This window comes from Macaca fascicularis, chromosome 11, assembly GCF_037993035.2.
Source record: "Macaca fascicularis isolate 582-1 chromosome 11, T2T-MFA8v1.1".
NCBI classification, from domain to species: domain Eukaryota; kingdom Metazoa; phylum Chordata; class Mammalia; order Primates; family Cercopithecidae; genus Macaca; species Macaca fascicularis.
In genome coordinates this window covers 129,405,486-129,423,906 of record NC_088385.1, presented here as the reverse complement: position 1 = coordinate 129,423,906, position 18,421 = coordinate 129,405,486, and the positions used below count along the sequence as shown (strand labels likewise).

The following is an 18,421-nucleotide window of genomic DNA, read 5'->3' as shown; positions in this document are numbered from 1 at the left end:
CTATTCATTTTAGTCACCAAAGCCTAGAAATTAGGCTGTAGTTTTTAAGTTATATGTGATATTAGGACTAAATCACTCTCAGCCCAGTGGCTGTCCTTAAGTAAGGTCCTGCGGTGAGTTTGGAAGGCAATAGTTTATTTTCCCTTGTTATGCCCCTTCCTTTTTTTATTAAAATGTACTGACTTTTTGTACTTCTTTTAATTGTATTTTTAAAAATTCGTCTATGAATCCTTTCTGTATTCAAAGTAATTCGATAATTGGAATGGCAAGAAAGAATCTTTTGCCCTGATATTAAAATCAAGCTACTGTTTTTGTCTTCTAGATAGCTACTGGGAATAATTTCACAAGTTGTTTCAGAGATAAAATAAGCTAACAGATAAAGAAGCACTTTGCAAAGCTACTTTTGACTTATCTTTTTATGGGCTCTGTTTAGTTTCTTTCCCTTGTTATTCAGATAGTTTCTATAAAGTTTATTGTAGAAATTGTAAAGGTTTTATCATTTAGGTTACATTAAGTTATTTGGGCTTGCATTTGTCTGCTTGATTTCATTTTTGTTTCCATTCTTTCCATCTTTTGTTTCTGTAGTCGCTAACTTATTTGTTAACATCAGCCAAAAAAGAAATTGAACTAATGTCAGAAGAGCTGAGGGGTCTGAAATCAGAGAAGCAGCTTCTTTCGCAGGAGGGAAATGATTTAAAGTTAGAAAACGGTTCACTTTTATCCAAGCTTGTAGAATTGGAGGCCAAAATAGCTTTACTTCAGGGAGACCAGCAGAAACTGTGGTCAGTGAATGAAACTCTTAATTTAGAAAAGGAGAAATTCTTAGAAGAAAAGCAAGATGCTGAAAAGCATTATGAGCAGGAACATCTCAATAAAGAAGTTTTGGCTGTTGAGAGAGAGAAATTGCTTAAAGAAATCAGTGTTGCACAGGAAGAACTCTTGAAGATCAATATGGAGAATGACTCTTTGCAAGCTTCCAAGGTGAGCATGCAGACGCTCATCGAAGAGCTCCAGCTCAGCAAAGATGCTTTGATTGCCAAGACTGAGAAGGACCAGGAAGAAAGAGATCACCTGGCAGACCAGATCAAGAAACTTATTACCGAAAACTTCATCTTGGCCAAAGATAAGGATGACATCATTCAGAAGCTGCAGAGCTCTTATGAGGAGCTAGTCAAAGATCAGAAAGCTTTGGTACAGGACATTGAAGATCTCACAGCTGAGAAAAAGTCAGCTTTAGAGAAACTGTCCAATCTCGATAACACGTGCATAGCCTTAAAGGTGGAACGAGATAATGCTCTTCAGAACAACAGAGATCTGCAGTTAGAGACGGACATGCTGCTGCACGATCAGGAAAAGCTGAATGCCAGCCTCCAGGCCGCTCTCCAGGTCAAACAGCTGCTCCGCTCAGAAGCCAGTGGGCTCCGCGCACAGCTGGATGATGCCAGCAAGGCCCTGAGGAAGGCAGAGCTGGAGACCATGCAACTCCAGGCCACAAACACAAGCCTCACGAAGCTCTTGGAGGAAATTAAGGCCAGGCGGGCAGTCACAGACTCTGAGTGCATCCAGCTTCTGCATGAGAAAGAAACCTTGGCTGCCTCTGAGAGAAGGCTCTTGGCTGAGAAAGAAGAACTTTTAAGTGAAAATAGAATCATCACTGAAAAACTCCACAAATGCTCAGAAGAGGCTGCCCATACTGAGATGAGCCTGAATGAGAAGATCACTTACCTGACTTCCGAGAAGGAGATGGCTTCTCAGAAAATGACTAAACTTAAAAAGCATCAGGATAGTCTCTTGAAAGAAAAATCCGCACTGGAAACCCAAAATGGAGTTTTACTTGCAGAGAGAGAGAATTCCATCAAAGCCATAGGAGACCTCAAAAGGCAATGTGATCAAGAGTCTGCAAACAGAAGGATAATTGTGCAAGAGAATATGAAACTCCTCGGTAATATTGACGCTCTGAAGAAGGAGCTTCAAGAGAGAAAAAACGAAAACCAAGAACTAGTGGCCAGCAAGTGCGACCTTTCTTTGATGCTGAAAGAGGCTCAAAATGCCAAAAAGAATCTGGAAAAAGAACACACTCACATATTGCAAGCAAAGGAGAATTTGGATGCTGAACTTAACACGTGTTGTTCCGAGAAGAACATTTTGCTGAGAGATAGCTTGAACCTGCAAGAAGAGTGTCAGAAATTAAGTGAGGAGATCCAGGAAATGCAGCAGTCCTTAATCCTGGAACAGGAAGCCAGAGCAAAGGAGAAAGAGTCATCCTTGTACGAAAACAATCAACTTCACGGGAGGATGGTGCTCCTGGAGCAGGAGGTGGAGGAGTTAAGAGTGTGTACCGAGGAGTTGCAGTCCGAGAAGTTTGTGCTACTTCAAGAGAAGACCAAATCGGAGCAAGAAGTGGCAGAGATAATTGAGGAGAAGGAACTGTTGACTGCAGAAGCAGCTCAACTTGCTGCCCATATAAAGACTCTGAAAAGTGATTTTGCTGCCTTGTCCAAATCCAAGGCAGAACTGCAGGAACTGCACAGCTGCCTCACCAAGATTCTGGATGACCTTCAGCTGAACCATGAGGTGACCCTGGCCGAAAAAGCCCAGGTGATGCAAGACAACCAGAACCTCCTGGCTGAGAAGAGTGAAATGATGCTGGAAAAGGATGAGCTCCTGAAGGAGAAGGAAATGCTGGCAGAAAGCTACTTCATCCTTCAGAAAGAGATCAGCCAGTTGGCCAAAACCAACAGCCATATTTCAGCCAATCTCCTAGAATCTCAAAATGAAAACCGTACTTTGAGGAAAGACAAGAACAAGCTTACTCTTAAAATTAGAGAGCTCGAGACTCTTCAGTCATTTACGGTAAAGTGAGAGGGGTCAAGTATTGAGCACCCAGACTGTTTACTAACACTGTGCACTAACTCAAGTGGTGTAGGTCATCTTTCTTCATTTCTGCTTATGGAAATCCACCTCATTAAGTCAGTTGCTTATATGTCTCAAGCTGTTCGTTACAGTCTGAAAGGGGGATTCTTTACTAAGTATCTCACTGTAGTAGTCTCTCCCCATTTGAAAAAATTGCAAACTGTGAATAAAAAGGATTTATTTTTTAATTTAAGGAGAAACTTTGTGAAAAAGCTAACTGTGGTTTCTTAAAGGCTTAAGAGCAATAGTGAAATAAGGCCGGGCACAGTGGCTCACGCCTGTAATCCCAGCACTTTGGGAGGCTGAGGTAGACAGATGGCTTCTGTCCAGGAGTTTGAGACTAGCCTGGACAACATGGCAAAACCCTGTCTCTACAAAAAATGCAAAAATTAGCTGGGCGTGGTGACACATGCCTGTAGTCCCAGCTACTCAGGAGGCTGAGATGGGAGGATTGCTTGAGCCCAGGAGGCAGAAGTTGCAGGAAACCGAGATCATGCCATTGCACTCCAGTTTGGGTGACAGAGCAAGACCCCATCTTAAAAAAAAAAAAAGCAGCCGGGCGTGGTGGCTCACAGAGGCTGAGGCGGGTGGATCATCTGAGGTCAGGAGGTCAAGACCAGCCTAACCAACATGGTGAAACCCCGTCTTTACTAAAAATACAAAAATTCGCCAGGCGTGGCGGCGTGCACTTATAATCCCAGCTACTCAGGAGGCTGAGGCAGTAGAATCACTTGAATCCAGGAGATGGAGGTTGCAGTGAGCCGAGGTTATGCCATTGCACTCCAGCCTGGGCAACAAGAGGGAAAAAATCTGTCTCAAAAAAAAAAAAGCAATAAATTGGCGCATATTGAAATATAGGGTCTTCTGTTTGGCTTTTAACTCTTTCATTGTGTCTATCCATTTGGAGTTGGAAGATTCCATTAAAATCTTCATGGCTGATAATTGGATAGGGAAAATTGCAGAATTTTCATAAACTTTATTAGACCAATAAATTATAAACAAGTGCCTAAAAGAAATTTATTTATTTATTTATTTATTTATTTATTTATTTATTTATTTTTTAAGACAGAGTCTCGCTGGGTGCAGTGGCTCACGCCTGTAATCCCAGCACTTTGGGAGGCTGTCACAGGTGGATCACGAGATCAGGAGATGAAGACCATCCTGGCCAACGTGGTGAAACCCCATCTCTACTAAAAATACAAAAATTAGCAGGGTGTGGTGGTGTGGGCCTGTAGTTCCAGCTGCTCGGGAGGCTGAGGCAGGAGAATCACTCTAACCCGGGAGGTGGAGGTTGCAGTGAGCTGAGATTGCACCACTGTACTCCAGCCTGGTGACAGAATGAGACTCTGTCTCAAAAAAAAAAGAAAATCTCGCTCTGTCACCCAGGCTGGAGTACAGAGTACAGTGGTGTGACCTTGGCTCACTGCAACCTCTGCCTCCCGGGTTCACGCGATTCTCCTGCCTCACCCTCTTGAGTAGCTGGGACTGCGGGTGCGTGCTGCCACACCTGGCCAAGCTTTGTATTTTTAGTAGGGACTTGGTTTCACCATATTGGCCAGGCTAGTCTCAAACTCCTGACCTTGTGATCCACCTGCTTTGGCCTCCCAAAGTGCTAGGATTACAGGCATGAGCCACTGTGTGTGGCCTGTTTATTTATTTTTTTAGAGGTGGGAATCTTGCTGTGTTGCCCAGGCTGCTCTCAACCTCCTGGGCTCAAGCAATCCTCCTGTCTCAGCCCCCTGAGTAGCTGGGACCATAGGCACATGCCACCACGCCTAGCTATATTTTCATATCTAACTTTTTTTTTTTTTTTTTTTGAGACGGAGTCTGGCTGTGTTGCCAAGCTGGAGTGCAGTGGTGCAATTTTGGCTCACTGCAACCTCCACCTCCCAGGTTCACGCCATTCTCCTGCCTCAGCCTCCTGAGTAGCTGGGGCTACAGGCGCCCGCCACCACAGCCAGCTAGTTTTTTGTATTTTTAGTAGAGATGGGATTTCACCATGTTGGTCAGGATGGTCTCAGTCTCTTGACCTCGTGATCTGCCCGCCTCGGCCTCCCAAAGTGCTGGGGTTACAGGCGTGTGCCACTGCGCCCGGCCTATATCTCACTTTTTATAATTAATTTTGATAGCAGCTAAGAATTTGTCTCCATATGCATCTTTTTATTCACAGCCATGTTTTTATTCATTACTCACAACTTGCATTAAATACTTCTCATTAAACACTTGAGCCTCATGTTAGAAGTGCCCAAATAATTTTTATATTTATTTGAAAAATTCTCAGCCTAAATTTGAGTGACTTTAAAAGCCCCAGATTTGAAATAGCAAGGATAGTATTTTAAACTTATAATAAAAAATATGATTCCAAGAAATTCAGCTATATTAGGATGTTATTCATTGTTACCTCCGAACAGTCTCTCAAACTTAAGTCAGAATGAAGGGAGCATGATTGCCAGTGTCATTTGGAACTTTCATTGGAAGATGTATGTTTAGAGGTTCTGAAAACATGGAAATTGCATAATAATTGACATTGAAAAATGGCAGGAAAGAGTCTGCATATTCTACTTTAGAGTAAAGACCTCTCCTGTCCTGGTCTGTCTGTTTCAGCTGGATTGGTGACTGATTCACCCTCTCTGTGTGCCTCCCTTACCCACACAGACACTGAGTGCTGCCGGAACGGCACAGCCCGATCCTCACCTAACGGTGTTGGCAAGGGGTGTCCTCATTTCTCACAGTGTTTCCTTGTATTTAGGCTGCTCAAACAGCGGAAGATGCCATGCAGATAATGGAACAGATGACCAAAGAGAAGACTGAGACTCTGGCCTCCTTGGAGGACACCAAGCAAACAAATGCAAAACTACAAAATGAAGTAATCAGATTTAAATAGCTTTTTATACAAAGAACAGCTTACCAACTTCGTGGAATGTTTGATCACTAACTCAGGATTGCTTATGTTTTTGAAGTGTGACCTTACAAAGGTTTGAAATGCATTCCAGAGTCATGATAATCTTAAATAAAGTGTATCACTTCATTACTTATTAGGATCAACTTTACAAATTGAGGAAAAAACCCTAATAGTGTGGCTTTCTAAGATGACTATTTAGTGATAGCACTAGTGAGAAGAGCTACTGATGGCCTGCTCTAGCTTTTGTATCCTTTATCTTACATCACACACATCGTTTTTTTCTCTTCCCTTTCCCAACTTTGAGCCACTAAGTTGCGTTCCTCAGTCCTGAGTCTGATGTAGGCCTTTTCTTGGCCCATTTCAGTACTGATTTCCTTTTGTGTCATCTTGAATGAGTCACTTTTGGAGCAGGGACAAATATGTGGCGTCAAGATATTTTGATTCTGTCCACAAGTAGCATTTCTCCTCCTCTTTGGATTTCCCTGCTCCCACCCTCCCAGCTCATACCAATCCTTTGTTTGGAAAGCTGTTATCTAAATTCTAAGCCGACTGACGCACCAAAATGGTTATGTGAAGTCCTGTGCAACTTCAGATGCTTTTTTCGTTGTTGTTGCTTGTTTTTTGTTTTGTTGTCATTGTTGTTGTTTTGAGACGGAGTCTTGCTCTTGTTGCCCAGGCTGGAGTGCAACGGCACAATCTCGGCTACTGCAGCCTCCGCCTCCTGGGTTCAAGTGATTCTTCTGCCTCAGCCTCCTGAGTAGCTGGGATTACAGGTGCCCACTACCATGCCTGGCTAATTTTTGTATTTTAAGTAGAGACGGGGTTTTGCCATGTTGGCCAGGCTGTTCTTGAACTCCACCTCGTGATCTTTGCCCGCCTTGGCCTCCCAAAGTGCTGGGATTACAGGTGGGAGCCACCACGCCCCGCCCAGATGCTTTTAAAAGTAATAGGCAGGTAAGACATTAAGGAAGGAAATCAAGGGGGAGGCGGTGGCCAAACTGAGGAGCCACTGTCAAGACTAGTCCTTCTCATTGTGGAGACTAGTCCTTCTCATTGTGGAGGTCAAGAATCAACTTCTCAAAGGAGATGAACATTTGGAGGTAATGATATGGTAAATAACAACAGTTCACGTAGAAGGAAGCACATTTATAGAACTGACACTCCTAAGAGAAGATGACTTAAGCTAAAAATATAAAAGCATTAAAAAATCATAGCTGTTAATCAAAATTAAGAGCTGAAGTAAGTGAGAGGATTTTAGGAAATGTGTGTAACTTGCAGCAGTGGAACCAGGGGGAACTGTGTCGTTCTGTAACAGATCCCTTGGTGTCTTTGTTACAGCCAGAATTCAGGGTTGGATGAACCATGTTTTCAGACACATTGTGATACTTTATTTTTCTTGTTTTGTTAATCTGGAATGTTCGGTGTTAAAAGGAAGATGGTAGTTGTAAAACTAGCAAGACACTTTCTAGGACTCCTGACAGGTGGCATGGGGCATGGCAAAAGGAGCTAGCTCCCTCTTCTGCCTGTAGGAGACAACTTCTCAGGGCCCAGAAAGCCAGCATGGCCCAAGGAGCCGCCTTGAGGAATGGAGGCCCACATTAGCTGCCATCCTTGGTGGTGGCTCCGCACCTAGAGCTCCAGCCACCTGCCACAGCCTATGATCAGTCACATCCCCACTCATCCCAGTGACAGCTCTGGATTTCCACCAAGGGCCAGGCCCTCCGCTGGCTGCATCCCCGTGGGCCAATGATGGAGCCAAATGGGTGTAAGTGCCCTTCAGTCCCACAACGTGACTTTTTCCTCTTCAGGTTCAAGTTCAGATGGGTTACTAAATTTTTTTCCAATCTACAAATAATTTTGATTCAAATAAATAATTTTTGTAATGAGGACTATGTAAATCTGGTAGTGACACTGAACAATATCATATCCTAAATCACTAATCTCTGGGAAAAGAAAAGGGTTTCTTTTCATTACGAAGAATAATCCTTGCTGATGTCATTGCTTTGCATTTTATTTCTTGTTTTTAATGAATCATATTTGAATAGCAAGTTCTGTGATAAGTGCTGAGAATTGTACACAACATGAAAGAAAATTTTACCTCTCTGTAGCAATTTAGTTTGACATTTTGGCCAAGTGTACAGGATATGTCAGACTAAATGTAAGGAAGAGGTTTGCAGTTTGTAATAGACTTGTCATCTGTAATCTCTTCACCCAGGAGACTTTTTTTTTTTTTTTTGCAAGTGACTAATTTCATCTGTCTTTTCAGTACACACTTTGATGAATAATTTGTTCATTCATGTCATTGGAAAATGAAATAATTTCATCAAGCTTTTTTCTCTTGGTCTTTAAGTTGGACACACTTAAAGAAAACAACTTGAAAAATGTGGAAGAGCTGAACAAATCAAAAGAACTCCTGACTGTGGAGAATCAAAAAATGGAAGAATTTAGGAAAGAAATGTAAGTTTCTCTCCTTTGAGAAAAAAATACGGAATTTATTTTAAATTGAAAACGTGAACACAATGCTAATTATTTTAAAAATATTTGAGAAGCACATAAACGTATGCCAACTCTATTGCATACCCTAGAAGTAACATCAGTAACCGCTGTTAAGTCAGAACCACAGCTGAGTTAAAGGATCAGAATGAAATGTGTACTGGCTGATGAGTTAAGCTGGGGATTCAGATGTGATTTTGGACTGGGTGTGGTGGCACGTGCCTGTTATCCCAACACTGGGAGGCTGAGATGGGTGGATCACTGGAGCCCAGGAGTTTGAGACCAGCCTGGACAACACAGCGAAACCCTGTTTCTACTAAAAATATAAAAATTAGTTGGATATGGTGGTGCATGCCTATTTGCCAATTACTCGGGAGGCTGAGGTGGGAGGATCGCTTGAGCCCGGCAGGTTGAGGCTGCGGTGAGCCGTAATCATGCCACTGCACTCCAGCCTGGGTGACAGAGTGAGATCCTGTCTCAAAAAAAAAAGAAAAGAAGTGACTTCAAAGCCTTGAAAGTACAAGCAGAATGTTAACATTTGGTCTTGAACTTCTGACCTCAAGTGATCCTCCCGCCTTAGCCTCCCGAAGTGCTGGGATTACAGGCGTGAGCACTGCACCTGGCCAGCCAATCTTAACATTTGGAAATGTCAGACCCTTTATTAGCAAGTCCCTCAAAACTCTCTTTATAGTAAAAAAAAAAAAAAAAAAAAAAGAGTAATCAAACCATCTGGCATGCAAATGAAATGACCAGCATTTGGGAAGACTTTAAAATTAAGATTTACACATCAGTTTGTTACGTGGTTTCAGGCAGACAGACTGTTCATACTTCCTTTGTTGATGCTAACTCAGTTCTTGCCTTTCAAGTTTGGCTAGTGTAGTTATTAGAGATTGGCATTTTCTGACATTTTAAAGGATGGTTACAGTGTAGATTTCATTTGATCTTCTGTTAACTACACTGTATCAACCGTATTAACCTAAAACGCTAAAGCTAATTCACCTGGTGAACATTTGAGTGTGTCTTTTTCTTTCGTGGTAGGTACAGTTAAGGTAGGAAGCATAAGAAGGTGAGTATATATGGTCCCTGCCCTTCAAGGGTTTGTGTCTTTTATTTCCAATCCTAATACATAGATGAGATTCAAACAAAAACAAAAGCATCAGTTCCAAACTGCTGTTTTAAGTCACCATCCTCAATACTATTTGTTGATTGAGCTTGGATTAAGCTAGCACATGTGTGGTTCTTCTGAGAGTTTTAAAATTTTCCTGGGAAGAATCTGATCTGAGCTGCTCCTGCGAGGAGATGTACAGCTTGTGATGTCAGCGATTTTCTTCCTCGGTCCTGGTTTAAATGGCGGGTCTCTAGATGATGGGATTATGTTTAAACAGTTCCAACAATTTCACTTATGCAGATTTATAAATTTACAATTATGATTATGGTCATCAGGGGAGGCTTCAATTTCCTTGGCCTGCCAACATCAAATGACACAAATAGAAGATGGGTCACCATGACAGGAAAAACAAAGTCATTTGTTGTAATGTGACAGTTCTATTCATTCAGGAAGCGGGGTGCAGGTACAGCTTAGGATTTCTTTTCTTGGTGACACAAGTCATTTTGCAAACCTGGAGGGCTTTGGGGCATCAGGTTGAATTCCTGCAATGTGTCCCACGGGCAGCTGATAAGGGAGTGTGTGAACTGCCATGGGAGACTCCCTCTCCAGCCTCCGCTGCCATAATCCCACCATCGAACTCCCTGGGTCCTACTAGGTGTTGGAGGGGCAGGGCCAAGTGGACCTGGCCAAGAGGGTTCGTGGGGTTTAGATAAAATTCCACTTTCCTGCAGTACTACTTACGAGTCCTTTGTTGTTTTTATTTGTTTGTTTGTTTGCTTCTCAGAGAGAGTCTCACTCTGTTCCCCAGACTGGAGTGTAGTGGTGTGATCTCTGCTCACCATGATGTCTGCCTCCTGGGTTCAAGCAATTTTCGTGCCTCAGCCTCCCAAGTAGCTGGGATTACAGGCGTGTGCCACCATGCCCGGCTAATTTTTTTGTACTTTTTTTTTTTTTTTTTTTTTGAGATGGAGTCTCACCCTTTAGCCCAGTCTAGAGTGCAGTGGTGCAATCTCGGCTCACTGCAACCTCTGCCTCCCGGGTTCAAGCGATTCTCCTGCCTCAGCCTCCTGAGTAGCTGGGATTACAGGTGCCTGTCACCATGCCCATCTACTTTTCCTATTTTTAGTAGAAACGGTTTCATCCTATTGGCCAGGCTGTACTCGAACGCCTGACCTTGTAATCTGCCCACCTCAGCCTCCCAAAGTGCTGGAATTACAGCCGTGATCCACTGCGCTTGGCCATTTTTAGTATTTTTAGTAGAGATGGGGTTTCACCATGTTGGCCAGGCTGGTCTTGAACTTCTGGCCTCAAATGATCTGCCCGCCTTGACCTCCCAAAGTGCTGGGATTACAGGCGGGAGCCACTGCACCCAGGTCTTAGGAGTCTTTTGTTGTGGTCATTACTAGTATTCCAGTGAGATCACCCTTTAATGTTCAGAGTCCTCACTGAATCCTGTCATGTCACCTACCCTCAGTGTGGCGCTGATTTCACCTTTATGAAGACAAATAGTTTTTTGGTGGTGGTGTTTTTGTTTTTGTTTTTTTGAAATGAAGTTTTGCTCTTGTTGTCCAGGATGGAGTGCAGTGGCATGATCTTGGCTCACCGTAACTTCCGCCTCCTGGGTTCAAGTGATTCTCCTGCCTCCATAGCTGGAATTACAGGCACGCACCACAATGCCCAGCTAATTTTGTATTTTTAGTAGAGACGTGGTTTCTCCATGTTGATCAGGCTGGTCTTGAACTACCAACCTCAGGTGATCTGCCCTCCTCGGCCTCCCAAAGTGCTGGGATTACAAGCATGAGCCACCGTGCCTGGCCGGGTGACATAAGTTGTTTTTGTGACCTCCTCCTTCGAATTATTCCATTGGCTAATAAAAGCTTAGCTGAGATCGTGGCTCTAGCTGCTGTCATGCTAGCCCCAGCCTGTGCTGAGCTGTTCCTGGTGCTGCACTCCCCAGACCTCTGATCCCTGAACACATTCGGGTAGGGAAGAACCGGATCCCAGAGCAGAAAGAGCCTGGGCTGCTTTGGATTTTCTACCTTTTTTCTGCCCCAACAGACCTGAGGGAATCACATCTTCCTGTTAGTGACTTGGCACAATATGCCTGGGACTGTTAACGGGAGGGAGGAACGGTGGGAGACACGCTGGTAGCGTTCCATGGAAGCCAGCGCAGGAGGTATGGGGAGTAGGTTGAAAAAACCCCTGCCCCTGATGACCAGTGGCCCCCTGGTCCAGTTTCCAGGGCCTTCTGCTGTAAGAGGACTGTGTAATGGGAACAGTGCTTCTCAAAACAAAGCAGTCACTTGGCTCCTCCTTAGTCTTATTCCTCAGAGCTCAAAGCTGGAGAATGAGCAGCCACTTACTTCTTCCATGGTTTAATGTGTGTGGGGTTTTGCGTGTCCTCTGGAGCTTTTTTGGTGTTTCTCTTCACCTAATAGGACTGTGGTTACTGGAGAAAAAGGGGACCAATATAGACACAGGGTTTCTTTTTTTTTTTTCCTTTTTTTGAGACAGGGTCTCACTCTGTTGCCCAAGCTAGAGGACAGTGGCAGCAGTCTCAGCTCACTGCAGCCTCCACCTCCCGGGTTCAATTCATCATGCCACTTCAGCCTCCCAAGTAGCTGGGATCACAGGCATGCACCACACCCAGCTAATTTTTGTATTTTTAGTAGCAATGGGGTTTTGCCATGTTGGCCAGGCTGGTCTTGAACTCCTGGCCTCAAGTGATCTGCCTGCCTCAGCCTCCCAAAGTGCTGGGATTACAGGCTTGAGCCACTGCGCTCAACCACCACAGGGGTTCTAATAGGAACCACTCCCTCTAGAATATCACCCTTGCCCCTGGAAACCAGCACTTGTAACTGAATGTTCTTTTCCTGTGTGCCACTTACAAGTCTGCTTTTAGGAAAGCTCTTGCTTGATTTTGGTTAGCCAGCTCCTATTTTCAGTTGTAAATCAACAATGAAACAGTTTCTTGTGTATAATTTTGGATCTTAGGGAAAAAAAGGTATAAGCAATCTAATTTTTGTCTTTACTCACCTAGCACAGTAGTAAATGTACAATACATTTAGCATGATAATAGATTTATGATGGATTCATAAGTAAAATGTTTGCATGTCAATATTAACAATGTTTGTCTTTAGTTTTAAACCTAGTCTTTTCTGCGTCAAGATATCTTGTCATGTAGAAAGAAAAGTAGCTTCTTTAAAAACCAGTAGAAATATTTTTGTAGCTATTTTGAGAATCATTCCTTGAGTATTTCCAGAATTTGGGTTATTGGAGCCTCTTTCCTCTCTGAAATGGATTCACCCGCTACCCACTAAAGAAAAAACGAAGTGCTCTAGGTCTGAGTCACGACTGAAGTCATCTGCCAGCTGCAGCTCCTGTTCTTGTGGTTTTGCTGCGCACTGGCTTTATGATTTGGGGCAAATCTGTTTACTTCCCGGAGCTTCAATCTTCTCATTAAAACATAAATAGGCTGGGCGCGGTGGCTCAAGCCTGTAATCCCAGCACTTTGGGAGGCTGAGACGGGCGGATCACGAGGTCAGGAGATCGAGACCATCCTGGCTAACACGGTGAAACCCCGTCTCCACTAAAAATACAAAAAAAAAATTAGCCGGGCGTGGTGGCGGCGCCTGTAGTCCCAGCTACTTGGGAGGCTGAGGCAGGAGAATGGCGGGAACCCGGGAGGCGGAGCTTGCAGTGAGCCGAGATCGCGCCACTGCACTCCAGCCTGGGTGACAGAGCGAGACTCCGCCTCAAAAAAAAAAAAAACAAAAAAAAAACATAAATAACATTAACTTCCTTGGGCTTTGAGGATTAAATGAGAAAATGGAAGCATTTTGTAAATTTTAAAACAATAATTTTGGCTGGGCGTGGTGGCTCACACTTGTAATCCCAGCACTTTGGGAGGCCAAGGTGGGTGGATCATGAGGTCAAGAGATCCAGACCATCCTGGCCAACATGATGAAACCCCGTCTCTACTAAAAATACAAAAATTGACTGGGCACGGTGGCACATGCCTGTAGTCCCAGCTACTCAGGAGGCTGAGGCAGGAGAATGGCGTGAACCCGGGAGGCAGAGCTTGCAGTGAGCTGAGATCGCGCCACTGCACTCCAGCCTGGTGACAGAGCAAGACTCCGTCTCAAAACAACAATAACAAAAAAAAAACCCAATAATTTTGTTTTTATAGGTCAATTCTTTAGGACACTTTGGCCACTTTTAGATTACTTCCTTGATGCATTGTTATAATTTTCCTTCCTGTAGGCTTGAGAAAGGAAGGAACAGGAGTATAAGCGTAGCACTTTGACAGGCCACACACATGCAGACACCATGTAGCCACTCATGAAGGCAGTGACCACCTGGGAAATACATTTGGCTTATGGTGATTTTACCATAAGGAAATCTGATTTGTCAAAGATTGATGGACTTTGGACAGATGAACTTTCGCTGTGATGTGTGTGTATGTGTATGTACATACATATATACATATATAGAGAGATTCATATATATGAGTCTCTTTCGTGAGTGACTAGCTGAGGCTAAAATTCCTTCTCAGTTTATCTTCAATTGCTAAATAAACATCTCTGTAAAAAGCCTAATTTAGTGTGCTAAGAGAATTTTTGTGTAGATTTATTTCCCTAAGTCTTCCTGAGGTCATCCCAGTGTGCATATTATAGGTGGATGGAGAAATAAAAATTGAGAAAATCGAATGTGCCGAGAACTGCCACCCATTAGACAATTGAAGTTAAAAATAGATGTGTTCATGCATCAGCAGATGGATTCATACCCAGATGACTTGATTGAGAATTCAGCCATGTATGACAGCTTGCTAAACGGAGTTTAACCAACACAGATGTACTTAAAATTCACAATTCCATCAAAACCCTCTATAACATAAAACTAAGATTTAGTGCTCAAATATTGTGCATATTCATGTATAAAGGATAATGTTTAGGATCTATGTTTTGGATTATTTTAAGAACAAGAAGAAGATGTTTAATAAATATACCTATCCGGTTCATTTTTTTATGCTGATATTCATGGTATAAGTTAGTAGTCTGTATTATATTTTTATTTGCTTCTTTCAATTATAAATTAGCATTGTGGAAAGACTACTATCAAAATAAAACACCTGTTATGTAATTGGGAAACTGTATTTCCTTTGGGCATTCCGCCTCTAGTTGTCCTAAAAATATACTCAGATTTACATCAGCACTTGACTCTGACAGATACACTGGTAAATGGGACCATTGGATTTGTATTTCTTCCAGAAAAAAAAAATAAATTATAGATCTGTGCAGTTAGAACAGAGTGCCTTGGCAGCAAATTAAATCACTTTATCAACGAAATGGGTTTTAGTAAAATCATCTAACGGAAATATTCCTAAAGATAGGAGGGCTGTATCTCATTTGTCATTTATTTTATAGCAAAATTCGTTTTTTATGGGGTAAGTGGGTGGTGGGAGGGTGGCCATAGGGTTTATTAGGTTCTGAAAAATGTAATAATTGTGGGTGGCAGTCCTCCTTTTGGGAGGTTGTGGCCATTTAGCCCCTTCTGCATGTAGATAATACTGTCTGCTGTTATTATAGATCCTATCAGGCACGTGACCCAGATATATTTTCTTCAGTGCTGTGAAGCTGGTTGTCTCCCACAGTTTCCTTGCCTGTCTTGTTTCTATGGTAACCCTGCACTCACTGTCCTTGCAGAGAAACCCTAAAGCAGGCAGCAGCTCAGAAGTCCCAGCAGCTTTCAGCATTGCAAGAAGAGAACGTTAAACTTGCTGAGGAGCTGGGGAGAAGCCGGGACGAAGTCACAAGTCATCAAAAGGTCAGTGTCCTTTGGCGGGGGGTTCCAGCTCTGCCATGCTGAGTGCTGCTGCTGTTGGCAGTGTGCTCAGAGGCCACTCGGAGGTCTGCTCAGTGTGGTGGGGTCATTCCAAACGGAATTCCAAGTTACCTGTGCTGTGTGTCTCCTTGTTTTCAAACGTGCTGCTGTAGGATTTAGGGTAGGAGAGATTTGAGAGGTCCTTTAAAAAACACACAAAACACTGGAACTTGCAAGCAAGTAGAAAATACGATCTTTATTAGACAATCTTGCAGCTCAACATTTAAATGGAAGGGGACAGTATGTTCTCCCTACTACTACTTGGATTACAAAATTATTTTTCCCTGAAGATTTTTTTTCACTTTCATCAAAATTGATTTTGAAGAAACAGATTCCAAGAATATAGATTTGGTGTGAGTGTTGGCAGCTGATTTTAAATAGAACTCTGCTTTTGTTTAAATTAAAAAGCATGCTTAAGCCTTTTCTAATGGAACTGTGCATACATGTGCACTTGTGTGCATTGGTAAATATAGAATATATGTTACAACTGGTATGAACTATAAGCAAACCACAACCTATTTGCTTCTATATTTAAATTTCAGAGGTTTCTTACAGAGAAGTTGATTAAACATGGCAACAAAACTGATTTTAAAGGAAGCTGTATTCTGCCTTTTATTCTTCTCTAACAGTTGAATCAAAGTGCTGAATTGTAAGTCACATCTGACTTCGGAGCAACAGCTTAAAATTACATTTTTAGGAGACTTTTGCTGTGTAGTCATTCATTGTTGCTTTATACTCCAAGGGGAAAATTTTTTTCCCCCATTATATGTTCCAAACATTAATTCTTACTTGGGATTAGGATTAGTTTGGGGTAATTGTACTGAGTACCCATTGACATGGTGCAATTCGTGGTGAAAGCACTTTTTGGAGAGTTAATTTTAGACTTTAAAATCTTCATTGTTGCTCTCCACAATTTTCTTATTTTGTGAAGGAAATGCCACGTCTCTCCAGGCTCCAAGATGATGATGATGCTGTTGGTGATAGTAGCTAACAGTTTTGGGCTCTTGCTATGTGACAGGCACAAATAAGTGCTAGCTATCATCGCAGTCCCTGCCACAATTCTAAGCGATAGCACTATTATTATCCCTATTTGTAAAAGGGGAAACGGAAGCACAAAGATGATAGTAATTCGTTCAGCATCATTTGGCGACTAGTGTCAAGAGATGTCATCTTCTGATGGGGGCCAAGGAAAGAATCAGTGTGTTGACTTAACTAGGGTCACTGCACTCCCCTTTGATGAGTTTGTGAGAAACTGGAGTTCATGAAGCATGGAAGCCCATTAACCAGCAGAGGTTCTTTTTTCCTGGCACAAGCTAAAACACCTACAGCATTTGGCATCTCCAGCATCAGTGTGTCCACAGGGACTTGGAAGAAGGATGTTGGCTAAGTGCTGAGTCTATTGCCATCTCCTATCGTTTCATTGAACACCTCTGGTAGAGAGAGTGGGTTCCATAAATAGGAGGAACACACAGAGATCATCCTCTTATCTTAATGCTGTGGCCCTTGACTGGACTGATGATTACAGTTCTTGTCTCTGTCACTCAGAACCAGAAGGAATTCAGGAGACATCATGCTTCCTTGTTTAGAATTTCCCACAGTTTCTTTGCCCGTCTTGGGCTCCTCTCCATCCTAGCAGCTCTGTTCTCTTTTGTAGTAGAGATTTCAATTAGCTTCCTACTGAAAAGGTTTTGTGACTAAAAAATGTAAAAATCAGGTACTTTGCAGAGTGTTAGAAAATAATGCCTACAGGAACGGCCAACAAGTGACTTCCTTTTAAAGAATGGGATGGATTCTTATGCCAGTGGTAGTTTCCTGTATGTAACTCAGAAGGAGAAATAATGTGTGTGTGAACTAAAATGTGATAGGCTTTCATGATGGAGATTGTGAAAAATATTGATTACCAAGAAAGATACAGATCATTCTTTCCATGGTATATATATTTCAAAAGAGTGGAGTGAGCCACCCGTTTAAAGTAACTTAGAAGCAACCTTAGTTTAATGAAGACCGATTAATTCATTGGGCTCTGTTACTCTCTTATTGTATCATCTCCAAGAATTCTATAAAATTTCACTTAGTTGCTTTCTATAGTTAAGTCAAACTATTGATCAACTGTGTTAGAAATATATTACAGAGCTACAGTATTTGGCAGAAATGCTATTTTAAAAAAATAATTTTAGTTGTAGTACTACAGAAAAATTTGCTTTTTCATTCTAAAATCGAGACAGCAGCGACTAGATTGACTTGGGAAAGGTAAATACTGACCCACCACCTAGGTTCTTTCCTGATTCCTTTATTTAGAAGCATCATAATTTGTTGAACTGAGCCGATTGCTTTACCATTATTTCATGGAATCATCACAACCTACCTCAGAGATAGTAGGATTATTTTTAGACAGGAAACAGGCTCAAAAGTGAACTAACGGCTGGGCGTGGTGGCTCACGCCTGTAATCTCAGCATTGTGGGAGGCTGAGGCGGGTGGATCATGAGGTCAGGAGTCGAGACCAGCCTGGCCAAGATGGTGAAACCCTATCTCTACTAAAAATACAAAAATTTAACCAGGCATGGTGGCGGGCGCCTGTAATCCCAGCTACTTGGGATATTGAGGCAGATAATTGCTTGAACCTGGGAGGCGGAGGCTGCAGTGAGCCGAGATTGTGCCACTGCACTCCAGCCTGGGCGACAGAGTGAGACTCCATCTCCAAAAAAAAAAGTGAACGAACTTACCAAGAATACACAGATAGGCAGTGGAGGAGCCGAGATTCGAAATCATGTCTGCCTAACTTGAAAGCCTGTTTGTCCAGCTGCTGTTCTATTGTGAGAATAAAACTTTTTTCTGCTTACTTCATGATTATTGTTGTTCAAGATTTTAAAAAGCTGTGAGCTAGAAATGGGGTAGGTGGGGTCAAACAGTGCTCTAAAAATGGACTCTGAACCCTACTGGTACTTTTTTTTTTCTGCCTCAAATGTTTATTTTGCTTAGAAAACCCAGTGCATCCCAGAATCTTGCCATTCACAGGTCTGCTTTTGCATCTTTTCTTTTTGTTGTATTTTTAGTAGAGACGGGGTTTCACCGTGTTAGCCAGGATGGTCTCGATCTCCAGACCTCGTGACCCGCCCATCTC

At 42.6% G+C, this 18,421-nt stretch overlaps 1 protein-coding gene across 50 annotated transcripts in view; it reads left to right on the top strand.

Moving 5' to 3' along the window:
* The window catches only part of CLIP1 (CAP-Gly domain containing linker protein 1), a 148,311-nt gene that overhangs the window by 98,062 nt on the left and 31,828 nt on the right, over positions 1–18,421 (top strand). For 26 of the 50 annotated variants that reach the window (XM_074008187.1, XM_074008183.1, XM_065524987.2 and 23 more), the window contains 3 exons: positions 5,663–5,779; positions 8,166–8,272; positions 15,122–15,242. In XM_074008187.1, the coding sequence (XP_073864288.1) occupies positions 5,663–5,779; positions 8,166–8,272; positions 15,122–15,242 (345 nt within the window). Of the gene's footprint in view, positions 1–585; positions 2,854–5,662; positions 5,780–8,165; positions 8,273–15,121; positions 15,243–18,421 lie in introns of all 50 variants that reach the window. The other 24 variants (XM_074008174.1, XM_074008170.1, XM_074008166.1 and 21 more) reach the window with 2 other exon arrangements.